At 46.0% G+C, this 15,425-nt stretch overlaps 1 protein-coding gene across 2 annotated transcripts in view; it reads right to left on the bottom strand.

Moving 5' to 3' along the window:
• Positions 1 to 977: 977 nt before the first annotated feature.
• LOC140392660 (matrix remodeling-associated protein 8-like) overlaps positions 978 to 15,425 on the bottom strand; it is a 142,973-nt gene continuing 128,525 nt past the window's right edge. Inside the window, exons 7-10 of one of the 2 annotated variants that reach the window (XM_072478152.1) lie at positions 14,037 to 14,067; positions 10,786 to 10,865; positions 8,966 to 9,058; positions 978 to 5,602 (exon numbers count right to left, since the gene is read on the bottom strand). In XM_072478152.1, the coding sequence (XP_072334253.1) occupies positions 5,577 to 5,602; positions 8,966 to 9,058; positions 10,786 to 10,865; positions 14,037 to 14,067 (230 nt within the window). In that variant the 3' untranslated portion in view covers positions 978 to 5,576. Of the gene's footprint in view, positions 5,603 to 8,965; positions 9,062 to 10,785; positions 10,866 to 14,036; positions 14,068 to 15,425 lie in introns of both variants that reach the window. The other variant, XM_072478151.1, reaches the window with a different exon arrangement.

Genomic DNA, 15,425 nt, shown 5'->3' on the forward strand with positions numbered 1-15,425 from the left:
GCACTTCCTGGGCAGTGCCACAGGGGCATTGCATTTGTGTGTGGGGGGGGGGGGGGGGGGTGCAGATTCCATGGTAGTGGAGTTCCGTGAGGAAAGTGCTGGGGGGGGGGGGGTTCTGTGGTGGATGGAGGATGGTTGCATTGGGGTGGGGGATTGTTTGAATTTTTATTCATTTACATCAGGAAAAGGGTGTCCCGATAGGCATGACATCATGTGACCTCTTCCTCTATTTTGCTTTGGCAAAATGTTTAAAAATACAGCAGAAAATACAGCAATGCAGCCAATAGGCTATCCTCCATTTTTCCTGCCCGAAATGATACTTTGCCAAAATATGTCAAAATTCCATCCTATGTGCTGCTAGATCATTGAAATCAGGCTGCACGTTTTCACACAAAGGGCAGTAGAATTCTGGAAGTCTCAAAAGGCCATTCTTTGTCAATTGAAGCATCCAAGACAGAGAAAATAGATTATTGTTGGCTGAGGATCCCAAGGTATATGAAGCAAAGCTACAGAAATGAAGTTGAGGAACATATCAGCTATGATTCATTTCAACAGCGGTCCAGGCTGAAGAATAAGATATCTTGTGGCGCAGTGAATAACATCCCTGCTTTTGAACCAGAAGCTCTGGTTTGACTCCCACCCCATGACTTGGTGGCCAAAAAGGCTGAGTATCAGCCTGCAAATTCTCAACACAAACCAATGGCAGGCAGTAAGAGTGGGAGAGATTCCTGGTCAGCCGTGCTGGAAACAACTTATGAACCGTGGCCATCCCTTGCCATAGCTCCAGTCCACAATATGAGTGTAAAAGTGCATGTTGCCACAGCAATTCAGACTCAGAGTTAAATAAAATATCGGCCTTCTCCAGTTCCTAAATGTGTTGATTTCTGAGCAGCTTAATATTGAGTGAAATGCAGGTCCTCATACTGTGTGGTAGACGTGACTGCTGTGAAAACAATTGACTAAAAAATGAGACAAAACAAGGCATGTGTTTTCTTTATTTAAATTCATGAACATTTGCTCATTTAACAGCATACTGTAGAACTGTATCAAGCCAGTATACAAAGACTGTATACTCTATAATACATTTGAGATAAGTATGTAATAATAATGTGATTTGATTGGCAAGAGAGCAGGCACTAATCTCCAACATTTTAAAAGTGGCATTACATACACTGTTAATGGCAAGTAACTCCCAATTATTTGCACGGGGAATTATGTAGGAGCACAAGAAGTCCTATTGTAGTGACACTTTTTATGTTCATACACCATAGCCCTTGTCACACTAATAGAAATAGCTGCACCAGTTAGACTGCAAAGCAGAGCTAATGTTTTAATGCGCCATAGGTAGAGTATTGATAACAGGAAGAGTGACACATGTCAGACACAGATATGCATATATAAAATAATTTCCAGATGTGCCAAAACATAATTTTGGATGAAATGAGAGAAAAAGGTCAAAGAGCAAGCAACAGGTTGAATCCTATCCTAAAGACTAGGATCACAGAAATATAAAGGACTAGAGCAAACTACTGTATTCTGTCCAATCTGCTCTCAACTGCTTTTTTCTAAAAAAAAAAGGTTTCAACACACTTTTGAATTTTCCATATTTTCATGCCTTGGTGGAAGTAGTTAAATCAATCCTGTCTGTTCCCTCCTCTCTGCAGGTCTCACATATACATTACAATTTGAATAATTCTACTTTTTGCTGCACAGAACTTTGACCTTGATATTAACAGGAAGAGGATTGTGGCCAGGAGGGCTGTAGGCAGGCTGGCAATTGGGATGGCAGGGGAAGCTGTGTTTTGGGCCGAGGCAAAGCAAAAGATTCCTTGATTGGCCTTGTTGGCCGACAACGAATGCTTGGAGAGCGTGTAGCTTCTGCCTTGGATGAGCTGTTGGAAATCCCATAGGTCAGGTGTCCCCTTATTATTAAAGTTATGGGGTTGGTGTTGTCATCAGGCATGACTTTGGTACATTAACTCCATGTCATTTATGGTCCATGGCCCAATATCTACAATCTTAAATTTAAAGGGGAGGGGATGGTTAGTTGCCAAATCCTAATATTTTGACATCTCATCTGCCTCACAATTGGGAGTGGATGGTGTGTTGAGAAATTCGGGCCTTGATGTCTTATGTTAGAAGAATTTGAGTGCTTTTGTTAATGTTCCTCCCCTTCCAGGCCAGGTTTGAGCAGTCCATCTATATTTTTTTAAATGGACACTAGAAACACATTTTTGAAAATAGAAGTTCATGTTCCAATTTACTATGTTTTGCAAAGTGGGGATATCATTATTTATCAATGTTTTCAGTGAATTTTTACTGTTGGTAAAGAAAACTCTGATTGTCATCGGCCATGCACAAATCTGAACCCCAATTCTGCTCCTGTGTCCTACTTAAATTACACACTTTACTTGTGCTACTCCAATGTCACCCTGAATTCTGCTGATTCTACCACCAGTACCCTCCAATTCTACTTTCACCAATCCCAGTGGCATATTTTCTCAAATCCTGCCTTTTGCCTGATTTTGGAATTCGTATTCCAAATTTACAAATTTGTGGAGATTTGAAAGTGACCTGGTTGAGATTTGCAAGCCTGCTACATAAGAGTTCTTGTTGGCTTAGAGTTGGTGTTGTTACTAGGATTGTGTCAAATTAAGCTTTAATGTACTATTTCCGATAGCTACAGTATACAGAATAGAAACACTCTATCTCTATCAAGAACTGGAAACTTGCTGGTATGCCAGTAGATCAGAGATTGAAGAGAGCTTCACTATGGGAATCGGGGAAAGACAGTACAGTGGTAATACCACTGAACCTGTACGCCAGAGACTCAGGTTAATACTCTGGGGACATCGATTTGGTGGAATTTATATTGACTGACTTAATAAAATCTGGAATGAGACTCTAATCTTCATAATAGTAAACATGAAACTGTTCTTGATCGTTGTAAAATTCCATCTGCACTAAATACCTGCTGATCTGGCTTAAATGTAACTCCAAGCCCACAGCAGTGTGGTGGAGTCTTAACTGCACTCTGAAATGGCCTAGCAGGCTACTCAGTTCAAGGGCAATTAAAGATGGGCAACATGCCTTGTCAGTGATGCCCACGTCCCATGAAAGAATATATTTTAAAAAGTCCATCTGGCAAGTTAGCAAAAGTAATATTTCCACAACAGCCAACTCACTACAGATCTACTCCGATAACACTTTTACATGTACTGCCCTGTAAAATGCCGGCAGTTAATAGAGTAAGGAAGAGAATGGCTCCAGTAACGATGTTGAAATTTTCTGCTGAACAACAGTGATTTTCTGATTGTTTATATGTATTTGGAATATTAGTTAAGTAGTCTAGTATCAAAATATCATTAGATAGCACAGACAATTTAGATAGAATAATGGACAAGACATGGACAGACGGGAGAGCCAATTTTACTCCCTGATCCCCCTCCCATCATTCTCAATAGGTGTAAATCAAATTCCATCCCACTATCTTTCATCCAAACTCATTATTCCGTAGGCCCTCAAATTGTGCAGCTCTTTCTTCACTTACCTCATTTTTTCTTCTTCCTACAGTCCTCAGTATATAAAAAACAAAACTTGGTGTCAACCAAACTCCTCCCTATGTCGTTGATTCTTTTTCCAACTCACCTTGATTTTGGTGCTGTCGTGGCCTCAATTAAATAAAAGGCAATCTGATGAAGATGTTTCAAACGAGTTGTAATTGATTTTGTATGGCTACTTTTCTTTTTTCAAGTAATTAATATACAGGGAAGACCAATTCAACCCATTAAATTTACTTATACAAAAAACATTGGGTGTTTACAATGAAAAAATATAAGAGTAGTGTTTTATTTTTCTGGCACTGGTTGTGATTATACCTGGACTGAGAACACTCACCCAGTCTCCTCCTCCTATCTTGTATCATTATCAGTTATATTGCAGTTGAAGCCGTACGTGAATGTATGGTCCACTGCTGGTTCCAGGCCAGCGACAGTTACCTCAGGCTGATCCCTGGCATCGGTGCTGAACCCCAAAGATCCTAGGCCAACAGCAGTTATCCCAGGCTGAACCCTACTGATCACAGGTCAGTGATAAGTCATCTATATGATATGACAGGTACACTCACAGGCAAATAAAATCAAGTGAGGAATGGAAATGCGACATGAAACACCTGGATATAATCCTGTCTCAGTAACTGTGGACTGAGCAGGGTCAAGGGATGCAGCATTGTGTTTTTTGAAATTGCAGCATTTTATGAAATAAGACAAATAAATTGAATAATTGTCACACACTGATAATCTTGTATAATATCATTCTTGTTTAGAATATTTCTAAATTGTTGCATTTTTGGATTATCATGGGATATAACCTGTTTTATGCAGCACATTTTAGAAATTATTCACAAAATATTGAGTGGAACTTTTCATTTCCTGAGACTTATTACTTGAATTCTAACCAGAAAAAAATGGGATCTTTAAAACAAGAGAAAATTCACTTTTGAAGAGACAAATCGCTGGTCAGGAAGAAAGAAGCACTCAAAAACTAAAGTTGGAGGAATTGACTGACAGGGATTGGAGATGGATGGAGTGATACACAGAGAGGTTGGAGATGGGAGGAGAAACACACTGAGGGTTGGGATGAAAGATAAACAGACTACAGGATTGAAGACACAGTGATAGACACATGGACGGGCTGTACAAGACAGCGAGAGAGGCAGGGGAATTTGTGATGCAGGAATAGACGCAATGATAGAATGGAGATAGGGGAGAAACCCACAAAGTTTGGAGAAGGTGGCGATAGACACAATAAGGGGCTGGGGTTGAGGGACAGAGACTGAGGAATTGGAGATGGAGAGATATACTGAGGGAAAGGAGATAAGAGGGTTAGACAGACTGAAGGATTGGAGGTGGAGGAAGGGACATTGACATTGGAGATGGTGAGAAGGACAGACTGATGAATTGCAAATGGGAGGATAGATAGATTGCAGGACTGGTGATCCACACTGATGTTAGTTTTAAGCTGTTAAATTGCTTGGTCTTCCACTTGGTAATGGCTTGAAAGTAACTGCACAAATTGGTGTGTTGTACTTACAGTCCCCAAGTTACAGATTGTATATCATTGAATTTTGGTGGTATTTCTTCAAGTAATGTCACAGCCAACAACTTTGAAAGGAGCAGCACTTACCCTTGCATTCTTGTGCTCCTAGGACCTCTACCCTCCCTGCAACTAACATCATTTGGACAGTTAAAGCCAGCCATGAAATCCACCATTCCTCTTCTGACCAATGATGTTAACACAGGTTACAACTGGTGCTTGTTTCCCTCATCAAGTAAAACCACTGCAGGTCTGAAATAGCAGATGTGTCAGGTAAATGAAAGGTTCTCAGTCAGGCAATTTGATGTCATGATTCTACAAAGTTTGCCGCACAGTTCTGGGATATGTTCATGACAATATCATTGATATGTATACTTTTATTATGTGCTGTATTATTGAAGGGTATTGATAAATGGAACTGATTTCTTCATATAGACCCCTTATTGATCAGCTTCTGGATCCAGCCAGCAGCATCACTCTCTTTATTTCCAATATTGCTTCTCAAAATCTGAGGAAATAAATCAAGAGAAATTAGTAACAACCCTCATTTAAATTGGTACAAATGGCATTTATTAACTTTCCGTAAGTTTAACAATCAGAGGAACGCTTCCCTTCTTCACCTGTGAGAATGAGCAGACTTGCATTATGAATGCCTTGGCCTCCAGTCACTGAATGACCAATGTAAGTGCTGATGAGCTGAGATTCAGGGTTGTCCCCTTACCTTCTCCTGCTTTCTAGACAAAGGCACCGTATGTTATCAAGAGGCAAGGTTGGCGCAGCTTCCATTCAACATGTAAAAAGAGACTGTTAAATGGAACCAGAGGGGAGGCAGTGTGCTCTTGCTATGGACAAATGCCTAGTTCTAATCACAGCGGCATGACTGAAATCACCCTGTGGAGAAAGTGCATGGATAGACTCCCCATTTGGCAGGTTTGAAGGCAATGAGGTGGCAAGTAAAATCCAGTCGGTCACCTTCCTGCCACTGACCCACCTACCCAACCTGTCTGAAATTTGTGTGGAGAGTGCAGGAGACATCTGACAGCTTGCTAACTGGGCATGGGCCTACTGAGGCCATTGAATAGTAAATGAATGACTACTTTAGGGTGTCTCATCCTGCTGCTGCTGGTATTTTACCCTCGGGGAGGTCCACGCTATGCGAGGAGCCCTACAGCTTAGGTTGGCGGGCTGTGTCAAGCAACTGGGTGGACCTTTCTTTGCGGGTTCCTTGGGGGCAGCCCCCAAGTCATCCCCTCTTTAACTTTCACCTGGTCTTATGAACCCAGCTGCCCAACTCCCTCACTGAGACCCTGACACTGGAATTCCCTAGAGCTCCTCACTGTGGTCAGATGGCTGTAATCCCAGCAATTGCCACTGCTCCCAGCTGACACCACTGGAACTGGCCACCCAGTTGGCCTGCAGCTCTCCAAGACCAAGAGAGTCTTGCATTAAACAAAATAATGCTGCTCCCAGACTTTAAGGTAGCGGAATGGTACAAGGTAATTTGCTCATTCAAAGAACAGATCCAGATACAATGGGTAAAATTGCCTCCTTCTGCGCTGTAACAATTCTGTGAAATTGCTGCAGGGTAGCCGTTGGGATCTTAGGTGAGGTCCCCCCACTGATGTTTTAGCCGGGGTTGCAGGGCAGGGATCATTGCGACCCATCAATTCCAGCCCTTAGACTCCCAACGTATCAGTGTTATGGGATCACAGACATAGAACACAGTCCGATCAGTGTCGAGGAAACACAGTCAGATCCTGCCCCAAGAATAACAGTGTGGGAGAATCACAGACACGGGCCAGAATTTGACATGCATCCGAGAATGGACTGGCAAGTGGGGAAGTGATGGGGTGTAAAATCAAGTGGGATGGTGGGGAGGGCACCAGTGCTAGTACTTTACTCGTGACAGGTTAGGTGTTGGATGGCCCAACCAACCCTTGGGCCAATTAATAGCCACTTAGGGGCCTCTTCTGCCACTGCTGGTAAAATACCAGTGGCAGGGGTGGGGGGATGCCAGTGCCATGTGGATATGTGGCAAGGTAGACCTGGGCAGCCTGACTGTGGGCTTGAAGGGGGTATCCTGCCTGTTCAGGCACCCTGCACCAACGGAGAGACCCCCCAATGGGAAGAGCTAGGCCTGATTGATGAACCAACACTTCCAGCTGTCCAACTGTGCAACCTCATTCCTCATGCCCGGTCCAGGCTGACTGGCCAAAGTGAGCCCACACCACTTACCTTCTTCCCCCACCCACTTCACTGACTCAGACAGGCTGCATTCCCAGTAGCGGCCACCACTCCTGCTGGTATTGCTGCACTGGAGGACTGCCGGAACTCTCATTGGCTAGGAGCACTTGGAGATGTGACATCCTGCCACAGGCTGGGTTGGAAGTCATGACCTCAGGCAATTAATTGCCTGAGATATGTAAAATAGCTTTGTGGCTTCCAGCATCAGTGGAGGAGGGCTCATCCTTGACTTTCAGTACAGTGGTTGGAGGCACTGCCTCCAGGTTAAATCCGGGCCAAAGACTATTAATCCATCACTGTGGAGGAATCAGAGATACAGATCCTGATCCCATTGCTGCATCATGTAATCACAGGCACAGACTTATGTTCCATCATTGTGGGGGGAAAAAAATCACAGGCACAGATCCACACACCATCAACCTATGGAGGAATCACACAGGTCAGAATATTGTGAAAGCTTTGTCGCTAGATGGAAAGTTCAGCAAGAGTCCTCTGATGCCTCTTTCAGGGAAAGCCCGCCACATCTTGCCCACTCAGGCACTTGACAGGCCAGTGATGTGCTTTCCCTCATGATCAATGACCCAGGGGTGGAGGTCCCATCTAAGAGCTGTCAAGCAGAGGCTGGCAGCTCTATTGAGCCACAGTTCCCACTGTGGAAGCAATAGCTTCTGGAACAACCCCCACCTGATGCCTAGGGTTGTTGCTGGATCGCAGGCCAGAAGTGAGTGATGGTGAGGAGTTGTGGGGAGAATTGTCAGCAGTCGGGGCAGGTGGCAGCAGTCAGTGGGCCTCCCCTGCCTAATACAGGGTCCCTTGATCAAACTTTGAACAAAGCCCTCCCAGCCCCCAGAGTCCACAATCAGCCCCACACAGGTTGCTGTTCATGCTCCCCACATGGCAAGTCCCTGCCCACCATTGCGTAAATATACCAGTGACAATGGAATGAGGCCCTGAAGTGGCCATTAATTGATGGCAGAGCAGGAATCATATAATTTTCAATGCAGAAGGAGGCCATTCGGCCCATTGAGTCTGCACCAGCCCTAGGGAAGAGCACCCTACTTAAGCCCATGCCTCCACCCTAACCCCGTAACCCAGTAATCCCACCTAACCTTTTGGATACTAAGGAGCAATCTTAGCATGTCCAATCCACCTAACCCGCACACCTTCAGACTGTGGGAGGAAACCGGAGCACCCGGAGGAAACCCACGCAGACACAGGGAGAAAGTGCAAACTGCACACAGACAGTCACCCAAGGCAGGAATTGAACCCGGCTCCCTGGAGCTGTGAGGCAGCAGTGCTAACCACTGTGCCACCCGTCAAGGAAGGCTGTCAATGAGCTTCCCTACACCGACTTAATCGGGGTGGAGGATTTGGAGCAGGGTTCCCACCTGCTACCAATCCGCCTGATTAAGTGCCACCCCGGCCATCAAACTCAGCACGGGGGAGGGAACAATATCCTGGTCACAGACTCATCCCACCGCTGAACTCCTGGCAGATTATTGCAGGGTAGCAGTAGGATTGTTGATTGCGAGAGATGAAAAGATGGACTTCATAACAAGAATATTTAGAAAAATATGAAAAACATAAATAAAACACCAGGGATCAAGGGGTTTAAGCCCCAACATACCTCTATCTAGGTTCTTTGGGGGGATATCCCTGAGCAGTTCCACCTTCTCTCTTGTCATTGCAGCCTTCTCCTTTAGTATGTTGTTCTTGTAGTCTGCTAAAAATTAGAACTGCAGTATGTTCACTCTGCAATATGCACAAACGTTCAGACCACCTACACTCTTCCCACCTCACAAATGTCCTCACCCACCCACACATCTGCCCTTCAGGACTCCTGCCTCTAAGTTATTGACTGCTACAGAAATCCACCGACCCTTGCAGTCAGTGATATAACTTCACTCAGGCAAGTCATACACAAATCGTCAGCAATACAGTGTGGAATGGTGCTCCTGTCAGAATAATCTGATAACAGCATTCTTGGCTGTCACATTGCATGTAGAAGTGGGGATCTGAATACTGGTCATGCCAGAGATATTTAAATATACACCAGACCAGTGATTGAGAATAATAAATATTACCTGAGCATATCAGAGTATCGACTTCTGCTGATGGTTCAGTTTGTAAACATAGAAACTAGGAGCAGGAGTTAGCCATTTGGTCCTTTGAGTCCGCTCCGCCATTCAATATGATCATGGCTGATCCTCTATCTCAATGTAATATTCCCACTTTCTCCCCATACCCTTCGATGCTATTAAAATCTTTTTTTAAATCTTTTCGCTGGAGCACTAACCTATTCAAACTAAAAAGGATGTTTAATCTCCAATCTGTGCTGTTAACTACTTTAAACCTATGCTGGGCTGAAATTAGGGGACTGTCATTTGTTTGAATCATTGGAGCTTGAGCGGGAGAGTGGGAATTAGTTACAGTTCCGGATCACTGTCTGGGGTTTGAATGTGAGAGTGTTTAGATGTTCAGTGGAGACAATTTGGGTTTGTTTCTAATGCCCATTGCATCTAAATGTCATTAAATTATATAAGTTAATATAATAAAAGACAATTTGACCCATCCTATTTTTGTTGAATCATTACTAGAGCAACAAATAGTTAAACACAATGTCCCATTCTCTTCCCAAAGCCTAGTGAACCATAGATGCTTGTAGCACAGTCTCCAGTTGGTACACTTTGGTTTACATCTGAGGGATGACCATTTGAATGAAATGATTATGACCATGAAACCCATTCCTCAGCATATGTCAAAGACTTCAGGATGGGGATGAGGAAAAATAAAAACAGAAAAATTGCAGGTATCTGTGAAGGACACATTTAATTGATACATTCATGGTTCATTTTTGTTCAATCTCAGGTCAGTCGTGTCAATCACAAAATCGTTGAGGGCTACATCTGTTCTCCTGTTGATTTGAGAAGAGAGCACAGATTGAGAGTGACTGTTAGCTGTCAGTGAACTTCCTGAGACAGATGCTTACTTTTATTTATTTTTGTATTCTGGCCAGATTGGCACTGCCAGGGTGCCCAGGGGCCAGGATATTGCCCTGTTCTGTCCTCCAACCAACTGGGAGGGTTCCAATGGTCTCCAAGATCCCTGGGTTGGCCATCACACCTGGTCTCCGCTTGTGGAGACCAGTACAAATCGGGGTCCGGTTGAGGCCTTGCCGATACAACCGGTGACTCCCAGGCGCTGAGAGAATGCAGCCTCAAATAGGGTGTGCCTAATGGCTCATTTAATTATGATTTTCTGATCGAGCCGGGCATTGCAGTTCGGATGACTTGGGTATGGTTGCCTGGCATGAAGCCAGATTTGGGCCTCTCCCACGATACTCCCGGCGCAACGAGATCAGGGCTGGGCGCAATGGGTCGCACAATAATGGCCAGTGAAGTTTAAGCATACTATTTAGTCAGCAAATCTAACCAACATCACACATACCCAGTTTTATTCCCTCATTTTTGTTCAATCTCAGGTCAGTCGTGTCAATCACAAAATCGTTGAGGGCTACATCTGTTCTCCTGTTGATTTGAGAAGAGAGCACAGATTGAGAGTGACTGTTAGCTGTCAGTGAACTTCCTGAGACAAAAACTTACTTTTATTTATTTTTGGTTTATTTACCTCTTTACTGCAAATATATTTTACTATCAATACTCCTGAAATAAAGGGAACGTAAATAAAACATTAAACCACCTCAATCCCCCAACCCAGAAAAAAACTGAACATTGTATTATGCATGTAAGCTGCCTTTTCTATACACAAGACTCCTCAGAAAGCAGATTTTATCAAGCACTGTTAGATGCAGCACTACAAAGAAGGAAGCAGAAGATCAAAACCAGAAAGAAGGATCAGGAGAACAAAAGCCAGAGAGAGGAGTGCTGGAGATGAGGAAAGGAGCGCCTGATAATTGGGCCAGAGATAGGGGAGAAGGAGATCAGTAGCCTGAGAGAAAAAGTAGGAGATTAGGAATCTGAGAGGGAAAAGCTGGAGTCTGACAAAGAGAAGCAGGAAACATGTAGCCTGAGATAGGGAAGCAGGCGAGTGGGAGCATGCAAAAGAGGATCAACAGCCTCAGACAGAAGTGTAGGAACCTGGAAGTCTTAGAGAGGGGAGCAAGTGACTGAGAGAAGGGTAGCTGGATCTGAGAGAGGGGAGCAGGAACATGAGAGAGGGGAAGTCAGAGCCTGATAGAGAGGGAGCTAGAGCCTGAGAGAGGGGAGTAGGAGACCGAGAGAGGGGAGCAAGAGCCTGAGAGAATGGAGCAGGAGACCGAGAGAGTGGAGCCAGAGCCTGAGAGAGGAGGAGCCAGAGACTGAGAGAGGGGGAGCCAGAGCCTGAGAGAGGGAGCGGGGAGTAGGAGACCGAGAGAGGGGAGAAAGAGCCTGAGAGAGGGAGAGCCAGAGGCTGAGGGAGGGAGAGTCAGAGCCAGAGCCTGAGAGAGGGAGAGCCAGAGCCTGAGGGAGGGAGAGCCAGAGCCTGAGAGAGGAAGAGCCAGAGCCAAAGAGAGGGGAGTAGGAGACCGAGAGAGGGAAGTAGGAGACCGAGAGAGGGGAGCTGGAGACCGAGAGAAGGGAGCCAGAACCTGAGAGAGGGACGCCAGAGCTTGAGAGAGGGAGAGCCAGAACCAGAGAGACGGGAGTAGGAGACCGAGAGAGGGAAGCAGGAGACCGAGAGAGGGACGCCAGAGCTTGAGAGAGGGAGAGCCAGAGCCTGAGAGAGGGAGAGCCAGAGCCTGAGAGAGGCGAGTTGGAGACCGAGAGAGGGGAACAAGAACCTGAGAGAAGGGAGGAGGAGACCGAGAGAGGGGAGACAGAGCCATAGCCTGAGAGAGGGGGAGCCAGAGTATGAGAGAGGTAAGCAGGAGATCGGGAAAGGGGAGAAAGAGCCTGAGAGAGGGACGCCAGAGCTTGAGAGAGGGAGAGCCAGAACCATAGCTTGAGAGAGCGGGAGCCAGAGCCTCATAGAGGGTAGTAGGGGACCGAGAGAGGGGACCAAGAGCCTGAGAGAGGGAGAGCCAGAGCCTGAGAGAGGGAGAGCAAGAGCCTGAGAGAGGGAGAGCCAGAGCCTGAGAGAGGGGGAGCAGGAGCCTGAGAGAAGCGAGCAGAAGCCTGAGAGAGGGAAGCCAGAGCCTGAGAGAGGGGGAGCAGGAGCCTGAGAGAAGCGAGCAGAAGCCTGAGAGATAACGCGGGAGCTTGAGAGAGGGAGAAGGAGCCTGAGAGAGGGAAGCAGGAAAACTGAGCCTGAGAGAAGTAACTATTATAAGGGTTTAACACATGCAGGGTTAATATGGAACTGGGTACAGTACCAGCCACACAGCGTAAGAGACCCATGCCCAGGGAGAGTCGAGTGTGGACAAGGCAGTGTGTATCAGCAAGTATGGAGACATTACGGGCAGCACGGTGGCCTTGTGGATAGCACAATTGCTTCAAAGCTCCAGGGTCCCGGGTTCGATTCCGGCTTGGGTCACTGTCTGTGCGGAGTCTGCACGTCCTCCCCGTGTGTGCGTGGGTTTCCTCCGGGTGCTCCGGTTTCCTCCCACAGTCCAAAGATGTGCAGGTTAGGTGGATTGGCCATGATAAATTGCCCTCAGTGTCCAAAATTGCCCTTAGTGTTGGGTGGGGTTACTGGGTTATGGGGATAGGGTGGCGGTGTTGACCTTGGGTAGGGCGCTCTTTCCAAGAGCCGGTGCAGACTCGATGGGCCGAATGGCCTCCTTCTGCACTGTAAATTCTATGATAATCTATGATAATCTACTAACTTGTACCTTTATTTGTAAATAGTTCTAAGAGTCAATAAAGACTTCAAGTTAACTTATGTATGACTGCAAAAACCTCTTCAGACCTACCAAACTGAGACCAACACCTTACAGCAGGGAGCTGGAGCATGAGAGCCTGAAAGAGGGGAGCAGGAGATGGAAGCCTGAAAGTGGGGTTAGCAGCATGGGAGCATGAGAGAAGAGAATAGGAGATGTAAAGCCTGAGACAGAGGAGAAGGAAACTGGGCACCTGAGAGATGGGAGCAGGAGATTGGGAGCTGGGAGGAGGATAGTGAGAGTTTGAGAAACAGGAACTGGAGTTTAGAAAAGAGGAGCAGAACATAAAACAGAGATTTGGGATCAGGAAATTGGGAGCCTGAAAGAAAGGAACGGGTGACTGGATACCATATTGATCCTAGGGAGTCCAGAATAAAAAGTGATTGGCACAGGATCAGATGGGTGCGTTCCTCAGATTCAGCCACAATGCCAACCAATGCAATGCCTTGTGGACAAGATGACCCCTTATACAGGGACCCGAAGATGGGCAATGCTAGTGATATCTGTGAATGTGTTAAATAATAGCCACTACACAGGTTCCACATGTGGCAGTGTGCTGTCTCTGCATCCAGAATCCTTCATCTTTTTGGAAAGGAGCATGTTTACTTCAGGCTGAAATATTTGCTGCTCCAGCATTTGGTTTTCCCTCACCACAGGATACCCCTTCCAGGAAACAAAGAGGAACTTAAGTACTGCAAGTCACAGGGTCAAGATCCTTGCATTACTACCGACTTCTATCCACAGCCTTTGACTTGAATTCAGGGTTCATCTGGATAGCTGCACAGGCCACATGGTAAGTATATGGTTTGACCACAAGTCTTATAAAGAGTTTATCTGTGCCGACAATGAGAAAAGATTGAATGATGAAGTCAACACTTACGGCTGAGATGTCTTCACATTGTAATGGAGACCTGAAGAAGGAAAACCCAAATGTAAGGTAAAGGATTTCAAAGGGCAAGCATGCATCCCTCAGTTGCTCTGGGTTATGCAGACTTGTAGGATAAAACTACATTCTGAACTTAACTATTGAATTTAGGAAAAAGAAAGAGGCCATTCAGCCCTCGAACCTGCTCTCCGATTCAATTAGATCATGACTGATCTGTACCTCAACTTCAAATGTTTACCTAGCAAAAATAAATCAGTCTTGAATATCTGGAAAGCTCCATGTTTCCCCCTAGCATCCATGCCATTTGGGAACAAAGTTCCAGATTTCTACTATCATTTATATGAAAAAGTGCTTTTTGATTTCACTTTTGAATGGTCCAGCTCTAATTTTAAATTTGTGCCCTCTGTTCTTGATGTTTTCAAGGGAGGGATGTTGGTTTGAATATTAATTGTGTTAAATTTTATGTCGTTTGTGGACAGTAACTGGTGAAACACTTGAATTCCTTAAAATAGGCACAGATAGAAACTGTCATTTATTTGTTAGGATGTCTGCTTATAATGTATAACTCGAAATAAATACTAAATTGTGCAAAGATTGGCTGCAGTTCTATCTTTCACCAACTGGCTCTCTGCAGTATAAGAGGGCAATGGTGCAATGTGCACAGGCATGCACACACACAAACACATACATGGGGTGAATCACTGGGGCGGGATTCTCCGTCGGCTGACACCAAAATCGGGAAAGGCGATTGGGCGGAGAATTGGTTTTGACATCAAAATCGTGGCAGACGCCAGGTTCACATCAAATCACAATTCTCTGGTGCTTGACAGCGGTGTCAATGCGTTCCGCTCCATACGTGCAGTAAATGACGTTTGCATACCATTAGCGGGCCCGATCTGGTATTCTCCGGGGGCTCTGCGATTCTCCGCCTCCACTTGGGTGGAATTCCCAATGGTGAGGTTCACTTGTACTTTTAAAAATTGAGGAACAGGTGCCATGGCTGGTGAGGGAGAGAGAGGAGGAAGGGCACACAGTGAGCGACCGTGGGCAGCCGGTCCTGACACTGGCCGGGCTGGCTGGGGGTGAGGAGGGCCCTTCCAGGGCTGGTGAGGGGGGGGGGGGGGGGCAGGTGGTGACTGGGGTGGTGTTCAGGCAGGGACCACCACTGCATGGCCTGCAAGGCATCCAACTTCCTACGTACCCCACTGACCATCCACCATGGCCCTTGATTCTGCAGAGTGCCACTGGCTGTTTGGGTGCCCAAACCCCTCCAGCGCCCCCCCCATCCACCCCCCCCCACCCAACTGGCCACCACCCGCCGGCGGGGCATCACGTGGCGCACCCAAGGGACAGAGGCCGTGGGACTTCCAGTTGCGGCTATGC

This window comes from Scyliorhinus torazame, chromosome 16 (assembly GCF_047496885.1).
Source record: "Scyliorhinus torazame isolate Kashiwa2021f chromosome 16, sScyTor2.1, whole genome shotgun sequence".
NCBI classification, from domain to species: Eukaryota; Metazoa; Chordata; class Chondrichthyes; order Carcharhiniformes; family Scyliorhinidae; genus Scyliorhinus; species Scyliorhinus torazame.